General features: G+C 47.2%; 1 protein-coding gene across 1 annotated transcript in view; it reads left to right on the forward strand.

Moving 5' to 3' along the window:
- Tcea3 (transcription elongation factor A3) overlaps positions 1–9,937 on the forward strand; it is a 47,969-nt gene that overhangs the window by 8,713 nt on the left and 29,319 nt on the right. The window contains exons 2-4 of the mRNA XM_048816097.1: positions 4,154–4,221; positions 4,908–5,013; positions 5,510–5,654. Coding sequence (XP_048672054.1) covers positions 4,154–4,221; positions 4,908–5,013; positions 5,510–5,654 — 319 coding nt within the window. The remainder of the gene's footprint in view (positions 1–4,153; positions 4,222–4,907; positions 5,014–5,509; positions 5,655–9,937) is intronic.

A 9,937-nucleotide genomic window follows, 5' to 3' on the forward strand; every position in this document is an offset into this window, starting at 1 on the left:
TTTCTTGACCTTAGAAACTTGGGAAGGAAGGGCCCACAGAAAGGTGACCAAGGCTAGAGGGAGGCGTCACTGGAACCATGAAGTGTCAGGGGGTCCTAGGGTGGACAGTAATGAGATGGCATCCATATAAAGACTAGAGCCTTGGTTTCTTCAGCCATCAGTAGGGAATTCCCTGCCTCAGGATCTCCTGAGTGTTCCTCAGTGTGTGAAGTCCTACTCAGCCTGCTGCCTGGTAAGAGCCAGAGATGGAGACTTGCTTCTCCACAGCCAGTGGACACAGAAAGGTACAGTGGAGTCCTGCAAGGTGCTGGGAGCTTCTCCCCTGACACTCCCAGCCTCCACCTGCTCCCCTGCAGGGCTTCTCTAAATCCTCAGTAAAACAGAGGAGGATGGGTGTGTTCCCAGCTGGGGGTGGCAGGGCCCAGCCAGGTATCCTGAGCTGAATTCTATTTCAGATAGACAGGTTGTCCCAGCACAGCCTCTTGCCAACCCTCACTAGGGCCAGGAAAGAAATTCTGAGCCTCTGGGTAAGGCGTGGGGGTGCAGTTCAGGGGAGCTTAAGGGATCTGAAGAAAGAATTAGGATAAAGACCAGGTCCTGCTCACTCCTTTTATGGCCCAAGGCAAGTCACTCTACTTTCCTTCTTTTGGCCTTTGTTTCCTCCTTTGTGAAATGGGAAGAGGAAACAGTGTCCCTTGGGGATGGGTTCCCTTGGAAGTGTCCAGAGCCCTCCCAGGAAAGCTGCGAGTCTGGCGGTAGGGTCCTTACAGTGCAAAACCAGTCTACAGCCACGTCTGCGCCTGGGCTCTTGGCAGCATCTGGGTGGGCACAGAGCTCTGGGCATCTAGCCGAGAAAGGTGGGGCCTGCCCTGGGAGTGAAAGTGGGCCCGCCCAGTGGTGGTTAGGCAAAGGAGGACACACTTCCTGTAAGAAGACGGATGCTCCACGTTGCAGCTCAGCCCAGGCTTATTATGAATCCTGAACTCCCAGGGACTTAGGGTTTTGTCAGATGCTGTGAGCTGCTGGCACCAGCTAAAACAGCTTCCAACAGACAACCAAGCACCCACAGTCACAGCTACAGTTACATCAACAGACAGTCACACACAGGCACCCCACACAGCAATAGCCAATCAGGCATCTAAGAACCTAACTGCGTGGGAGGCACGGCTACTGACACTGACATGACAGGCACGACCCAAATGATGCACACTGACCATGATAGTTGTAGAAAGGTACAAAAGACAACCACACACAGGAATGCACACAACCCAGCTAGACCCAGGCTTGCAAAGCTACAGACTCAGCAAACAGTCACATTCACACATTTGGACACAGTAACTCAGCTGTCATTCCACAAAGACAAACACTGATGGGCCCCAGGATGCATACTCAGAGCTCCACACCTGAATCAGAGAAATTGCTGGCTACACACCTAGAGAGACACACCTTGTAACCTTTGCACGTGGCTTTCCAAAGCAGGTACAACCCAGGCTTGTGGCTATTCTCCAGTCTGACCCCACTTTACAGAGACAGGCACTCAGTGGCAAGCAGAGCTGTTTTAGCACTGATTGTAGAATTTTCAGGAATTTTGCAAGCTGGTTGTTAAACTCGGCCATTATTTTAAAAATCAGATTGTCTGCTTTTAATTAACTAAGTTATATGAAAAACAGAGGTAATATTTCAAAATCATCATTTCCTCATTATTTTACTCTCATCTATAGTCTAGAGGTAATTTATTTCTATTAAATAAATCCAGATGTTGAAAGTGCTAGATGGTATGGTACTGCACTTTTCTTCCTTTTATCTGTTTCAATTCGGTGACAGCATGTCAGTAGCTTGAGCTTGGCCATGGGAAGAGTTTTTCCACCACAGAAATTGGCAAACACAAGAGATCAAGTGTTTTTTTTTGGACAGCTGGCCATCAAATGTTAGTCAGCACGTGACCTTGCTATTCCCTGATCGTGCTTGTCTAGACAGATCTATGTCCATGCCCTTATAGTTTGTCAAGTGGTGAGATTCCAGAGGCCTGAGTTTGAATCCCAGTCCAGCTCCTTACAAAGTTGGAACATTGAGCAAATTATTTAACTTCTCTGTTTGATTCCTCTTTTGTGAAAATGGGATAATCAATCTATACAAATTGGGGAAATAAATAGTACCTACTTCCTAGGGTCATTGTGAGAACTCAGAGCAGGTAAAATTCTTAGAAGAGAGCCTGGCACATATTGTAGACCGTTGTAGGCCCACAAGTTCAAGCACACTCACATCTGCAGGATGCAGCTCTGAAGACACACTGAACCCAAGATCTATAAGAGGCTAAGGACTGACAGAGGGCAGCCTGCGGGAGGTGGTCCAGGTCCTCCCAGGGCGGGGTTGGCAGCTGGAACCCTGCAAAGGACATCCAGGACACAGTCAGCTGGTGTTCCCCAGGGAACCTATCTCAGGACTAGGGGCTGGGACTGGCCTCGAGACACTCCACTTGATCTTAGGTGGAGAAGCAATGGCCTGGCTTCTAGGAAGGGGGAGGGAGGAAGAAGGCTGAAACAGGTCACAAGTGTGTACAGGGCCTGGCAGCCACATTTTCAAATCTAAGCTTTCCTCCTTCCCCTCCCATCTACGCATGCATTCATCTGGGGAGCTCTGGGCTCTGTGCACAGCCCTCAGGCCTCAGATTAAAATGGTTGTCTTTAGCCAAGAGGAATAAGAGTGTTTGTCCACACAAAGACTTGAACACGAGTGTTTCTAGAAGCCTGACGTGTAGGAACCCCAAGCTGGAAACCACCCAAAAGACCCACCCACAGCAAATGGATAAACACTATGGTCCATGCACACAATGGAAAACTACTGAGCAATAAAAAGAAACTGTTGATGGCTGTGGTGACCAGGATGAATCTCAGAATAAATAAGCTAGTGAAAAAGTGTTCAGCCTGCACTTTTTTTTTTTTAAAGTATCTAGTTTTTAGTGGTAGTTGAACACAATACCTATATTTATTTATTTATGTTTATGTGGTGCTGAGGATCGAACCCAGGGCCTCACCCGTGCCAGGTGAGCACTCTACTGCTGAGCCACAACCTTAAATCTCAGCCTGCACTTTTTATATATATTCCTTAAAAATACAAGGTCCATGCCAGGAGCAATGGTGCATACCTGTATAATCCCAGTAGCTCTGGAGGCTGAGGCAGGAGAATCGCAAGTTCAAAGCCAGCCTCAGCAATTTAGTGAGGGCTTAAGCAAATTAGAGAGACCCTGTTTTCAAAAAGAACAAGCGGCTGGGGATATGGCTCCGTGGTAAAGCACCCCTGAGTACTGCCAAAAAAAAAAAAAAACAAGGTCACCTACAGTGATACAAAGCAGAGCAGTGGTTTTCTGGGGTTGGGGGTGGTGGGAGGGATGGATTAAAAGAGAGCCCACGGGCTGGGGTTGTGGCTCAGTGGTAGAGCACTCGCCTAGAATGCACAAGGCACCAGGTTCGATCCTCAGCACCACATAAATGTAAAATAAAGATATTGTATCCACCTAAAGCTTAAGAATAAATGTTTAATTAATAAATAAATAAAAGAGAGCCCAAGAAAACCTCTGGGGATAATGGCCATGTTCTTATCTTCACCTTAGTGGTGGTTTCATGGGTTAGACATTTGTCAAGACAAGACTCATCAAATCGTACACTACAATATGTGTCTTTATGGTATGTCAATTATACCTCAGTAAAACTGTGGGGAAAAGCTCACAAGACCCAGGTGCAGTGGTGTGCACCTGAGGCTGAGGCAGGAAGATGCTCGAGCCCACGAGTGTGAGGCCAGCCTGGGCAACATAGTGAGACCCTATCTCTGGAAAAAAAATAAATGCCTACAGTCGTCACCTGTGAAAGCCCACAGCTCACCGCCGGGAAGGGAGGGAGGGAGGCTACAGACGAAGAAGCTCATCTAGAGGAAGACAAAGGGAAGGGGGAGGGCACGGTCAGGGGTCAGGGGTCAGGGTCAGAGCGGGTGGTCAGGCTGGACTCTGTGCAGCTCGGTGCCAGAGGCGGAAGTCAGAAGGTTAGTCTGGGAGGGGACTTCTTCCTTTTCTGCTCCACGTCTGCCCTTCCATTAGGTGTGCTTGGGCCCTCTCCTCCCACCAAGCTCACACAGTAGTCAATCTCACCTTGTGACCCCCCACAGGAAGGGGCCCTTGACCTTCTGAAGAAGCTGAACAGCTGTCAGATGTCCATCCAGCTGCTGCAGGTGTGTGTGGGGAGTCTTCTGGGGGAAGGAGGGACCCTGGGGGAGACCCGCAAGGGTGGAGTCAGGGAGGAATTTCTGAGGGGAGTCTTGTGGGAGGGGCATCTTGAGGTGCAGACATGGGGGTTGGCCCGGGGGGACCCAGAAACATCTTGTAGGAGGCTGGGTACTTTCTAACTCACAGAGGCTTTGGTCTGGGGAGGCTGATTTGCTTTCCTTGAGCACCCTAATTCCCAAGACCCTGGGCCTGTGGAATGCAAGAGGCCAGGGATCCAGGAAGAAGGAAGAGTTCCACTGTCCTTAAATCCTCCCTGGATTGCCCCCAAACTTACAGAAGCTCCTGACTCTGGAAGATGAGCACAGACCCAAAGTGTGGGAGCTGGAGTCGCCACCGAGATGAAACTTGAGCTAACAGATACCAGGGGGCTGGGAATGGGGAAGGGTCCTGAGCAGCCAACTGCTCTGTCCTCAGCTGGGCATTGACCCCACACAGCGAGGCAGGTCAGGGCCTCAGCTGTAGGCTAGCTGTAGGACTGGGGTCATTACACCAGCCACTGATCAGAACAGGGTCTCTGGAGAGGTCTGGATAGGAGAGGATGTGGGGACAGAGCCATAGCAGGTGCTGCCTCGGGGGACAGCCAACCCTGCTCGTCCATTCCCAGGCAGCCCTTGACCCCTTTGCTTTGCAGACGACCAGGATTGGAGTTGCCGTCAACGGGGTTCGCAAGCACTGCTCAGACAGGGAGGTGGTGTCCTTGGCCAAGGTCCTCATCAAAAACTGGAAGCGATTGCTGGGTGAGAGGGGCAGGGCTAGTTTTCACCGTGTTTCCCTCCTGGCTTTGGTAGGGGACAGAGCCTGGCTCGTAGCAGGCGATCAGTGGGTCTGCTGAGTGACTTAATAAAAGGCAGACGGACCAGGGAGGAAACTGGTGAGGAATGTCAGTGTTGTGTACAGGAGAACGAGATGCGTCACTATGAGCTTGCCTGTGCATGTGCTTCTTTGCATGTTTCTGTTTGTGCCCGCAGGACGTGTCTACCTGCACACAATTGTGTTACTATGCACATAGATGTGGGGCCACTTATATTTATGTCCCCATGTGAAAATGTGTTTTACACACACACATGCTATGTGTGTGTTTGTGTTAAGAGTGTGTGTGTGTGTGTGTGAGAGAGAGAGACAGTATGTGCACCTGTCCTGGTCCCTGCCCTTCGTTCCCTCCCTCCCAAAGTCACACGGGGTTCTGCTGAGAAGGTGCTGAGCTGAGGGACAATGCCTCCCTTTTGCTTTCAGACTCCCCAGGACATCCCAAAGGGGAAAAAGGAGAGGAAAGAGAGAAAGCCAAGAAGAAAGAGAAAGACCTCGACTGTTCATATTGGAAGCCCGAAGCAGGCCTTTCTCCCCCAAAAAAGAAAAGAGGAGAAGAGCCCCCAAACAGGTATTTCTCTTCTGGGGTGGGGAGAAGGGGTCTGACACTCATCCCCTCACCTGCCAGCAGTTTTGTGTATAGTGTCTCACTGCAGCCTCACAGCCTGGGAGGTACCGTCATTGTCTCCTACAGTGCTCCCTCCAGGGGACTTTGGCTCCACCTGACAGAACCAAATAAACCCAAGGTGGCACTGACTTTGCTTAGGATGCAGGGAGGGGACACAGGTGTGCCAGTAGGCCTTGCTGGGCCTCCAGAGTTCTCAGAGGGAAGCACACAGCCTCCAGAGCTGTACTCCAGCCACCGGGCAACAGCCCCAGGCAGGGAAATGCGACCGCTGTGAGTGGGGGACCCCGGGCTTAGAAGCTCCATGTCCCAAATATGGTGCTGGTCCTGGAGGCAGAGTGTCTGGGATCCAGCAAGGGCGCCACCCATTGACACGACCCACGACCCTTGGGGCAGCACAGAGCTATGGATCTCCACTGATTATTTGCACTTCATTCTCGGCCTTTCCTGTCTAGATAGCTTTTCCAGCCAGGGGTCATTTGCTGTCCAAGTGGCATTGCCTGGTGACCCACACCACGGGCCACTTTTTTCATGTCTTCAGGGCCCCTGGGACTGGAGCTCATTTGTCCATTGGGACGAAGTGTTTGGTGAAGCTTTTTCTTGGCATTCCCATCTGCCACCAGGAAGCTGAGGTCAGGGGAGCAGAGGCTTCCCCAAGACCAGGGGGCTATTATGTGATGGAGTGGGGTTCCAATCTTCGTCAGGCCTCCACCCTTCTGCCAGCAGGAACAGAACAGTTGTTTGCCTCAACTCTGTCCCTGTCCCCCCTTACCCACCCTAGCCAGGTCATCCCCCAGTTGCATGAGTATCAGGTTCAAAGGCCATAAACTTCACAGTAGATTAAAACCTTCATGAACTTCTAAATAAGTCTTGAGGAGGCTGAGACAAGAGGGTCACTTGACCCTGGGCGTTTGAGGCTAGCTTGAGCAACATGCGATCCAGTCTCAAAACCTACCTGTTCCTTGTGTAACCAGAAGATCACTTAACTCCTTAGGGGGATGGGTGGTTACATTTGTCCATCTTGTAGATAAGGGGGATGGTATCAGATAACATCTAACGAGGTCATTTCTGTATTTTCAACGTGCATCCCTTTTGACCCAGTGCATCCTCTATGAAGAATTCATTTAAAAAATCAACCATATTAAAGCATAAAGATTACATGGTCCGCTGGGCATGGTGGCACATGCCTGTAATCTCAGTGGCTCCAGAGGCTGAGTTCAAAGCCAGCCTCAGCAACTTAGTGAGGTCCTCAATTTGGTGAGACCCTGACTCAAAATAAATCATAAAAAGGGCTGGGGATATGGCTCAGTGGTCAAGCAGCCCTGGGTTCAATCCCCAGTATCAAAAAAAAAAAAAAAAGATCACATAGATTACATGTTCTATGTGTAACATTTTTCTGCTGATGTTTCTGAAACATTTTGGAACTCTGAAACCCTTCCTTCTTTTTTTTTTTTCTGGGCTGGAGATAGAACCAGGGCCTTGAGCATGTTAGACAAGCACTCTACCACTGAGCCACACCCCCAGCCCCTCTGAACACTTTCTAAATGAACATTTATTATAATTGTATAAAACAAAGATGTTTTGCAGAAAACATCTTAGGAGACAAGGCTAGGAGAAGAGTGATTCTCAACCAGGCGGGTTGAAAATACCCTAACCAACCCACTCTGGTTTTGGGTTGTAAAAGAAATATCCTGCAGTGCACAGAATATTCCCCCCACACTGAAGAACTATGGTCAGCCCTCCGTGTCATGGGCTCCATATCCACAGATGTCATATCTGTAAATTCACCAAATATAGGTCAAATATATTTGGGGAAAAATTATGCCTGGACTGAACATCTACAGGCTTTGTTGTCATTATTCCCCCTAAAAGACATAGTATAACAACTATTTATATAGCATTTACATTAGGTTGTATTTTAAAAGTAATCTATACATGTATATACAGGAGGGTGGGCAGAGATTATGTGCAAATACTATGGTATTTTACGTAAGAGACTTGAGCATTTGTGGATTTTGGTATCCATGGGGGGTTCCTGGAACCAATCCTGCGTGGATACTGAGGAATGACTGTCTTTATTAATGTTTAAAATACCTGTGGGGCTGGGTCCGGTGGTGCATACCTATACTAGCAGCTTGGGAGGTTGAGGCAGGAGGATCACAAGTTCAAAGCCAGCCTCTGCAATTTAGTGGGGCCCTAAACAACTTAATGAGACCCTGTCTCAAAATAAGAAAATAAAATAGGGCTGGGGATGTGGCTCAGTGGTTAAGTGTCCCTGGGTTCAGTGTACCGCGCCCCCCCCAAAAAAATTAAAAAATACCAGTGGGACCCACATGGAGAAACACTGTAGGAGAGAAGAATATTTAATGATATGGTGAAATGTTCACTAAGTATTGAAAGAATGTGAACGATGTAGATAATATAGTATAATCCTGCTGTTATAAAAATGGAAAAGTGAATTTTATGAATATGAATGGAAAAGAAGACTAGAATGGCAATTGCAGTTATTTCTGGATGGTATCATTGAGAAGGTTCTTGTTTTTTTATCTTTCAATAAGTTTTATCAATTTTCTTTTCCAATAAATATGTACGAATTTTTTAAAAAATTTTTAACATTTTTAAAGTTATAGATGGACATAATATCTTTATTTTTATTTATTTATTTTTATGTGGTGCTGAGGATAGAACCCAGTGCCTCACATGTGCGAGCAAGTGCTCTGCCACTGAGCTATAGCCCCAGCCCATATGTACTGATTTTGAAATAAAAAATATTGAGGGACTGGGGATATAGCTCAGTTGGTAGAGTGCTTGCCTTGCATGCACAAGGCCCTGGGTTCAATTACCAGCACCACAAAATAAATAAATAAGTAGATAGATAGATAGTAGATAAAAAAGAGCTAGAGATGTAATTTTAAAAAAATTGAAACAACTTTTTAAAACAAAGATGTAGTCAGGTGTGGTGGTGCACACCTGTAATCCCAGTGACTGGTGAGGCTGAGGCAGGAGGATTTCAAATGTGAGGCCAGCCTCAGCAATTTAACAAGAATGTCTCAAAAAAATAAATAAGGTTGGGGATTTAACTCAGTAGCATAGTGCCCCTGGACGCAATCACCAGTGCCCATAATAAACAAACAAACAAACAAACAAACAAAAGATATATCTCTGTGATTGTAATTAAGACGATCTTTACCGTCTATATTTCACAATAAAATTTTAAAATCTCTTTTCAGTTTTTCTTCATGATGATCCTGTATTGCTTTTGAAATAATCAGAAAAACAATGCACTTTTGAGAAGTAAACAAATAAGAGCAATGAAAATCTGTTGTAGAAATCATGGGAAATATAGAAAAGTAAAATAAAAGCATCCACATTCCCACCACCCAAAGACAAGTACTCTTAATATTTGGTATATATTGTTTCTTTCTGTTCTGTCTTTGACTTGTTTTTCAAACTTATCACCAACTTCACGGTCTACTTTCTAAAATGTAATGATCACATGGAGTATTAGTCACACTGTCTGTGCCATGTGCTGTGTTCTGTTCTTTTTATTTTGCTTCCTTTGCAGTCATGTCCCAGTTGGAGAACACCAACTGGCCTAGGACTTCCACATGGGTGTCTTTTGTTTTCCCAGAGGGGTTAGAAGGGTGCCTGGCAGGATGCCCTGACTGCCCCCATAGTGCCAAGCACAGAGTGAACATTTAGTGAGCACTGCTAGTACTGCTCGTGTGGCCCTGTGGACCTCCTTCCACTAACAGGTCTGGCCATATCAGAGCACCTTTGGGTTCTAAGCACCTTGGCAAATGAGGGACAAGAATGGAGAGGGTTCTTGTGAGATGAAGTTGAAAGATAAAGGGCTGAACTGTTGGGAGAGGAGACCTAATGGACTATGGGGCTGATTTGGAGAATAGTGAACATAGACATCCAGGTAAAGATGACAGCCTGAGCCAGGTGTGATGGTGCACTCCTATAATCCAGTGACTCAGGAGGCTGAGGCAGGAGGATTGCAAGTTCAAGGCCAGCCTCAGGAACTTAGTAAGGCTCTAAGCAATTTAGTGAGACCCTGTCTCTAAAAAATAAGAGGGACTGGGGGTATAGCTCAGAGGTAGAACACTGGATCCAATCCCCAGTACGGTAAACAATAATAATAAATAATAAATAAATTTAGTAACTGTTACCTCTGGAAAGGTTCCTTTCCACCTTTCTAGTTGGATGTTTCTGCACGTTCGATT

This window comes from Marmota marmota, unplaced genomic scaffold (genome assembly GCF_001458135.2).
Source record: "Marmota marmota marmota unplaced genomic scaffold, marMar, whole genome shotgun sequence".
NCBI classification, from domain to species: Eukaryota; Metazoa; Chordata; class Mammalia; order Rodentia; family Sciuridae; genus Marmota; species Marmota marmota.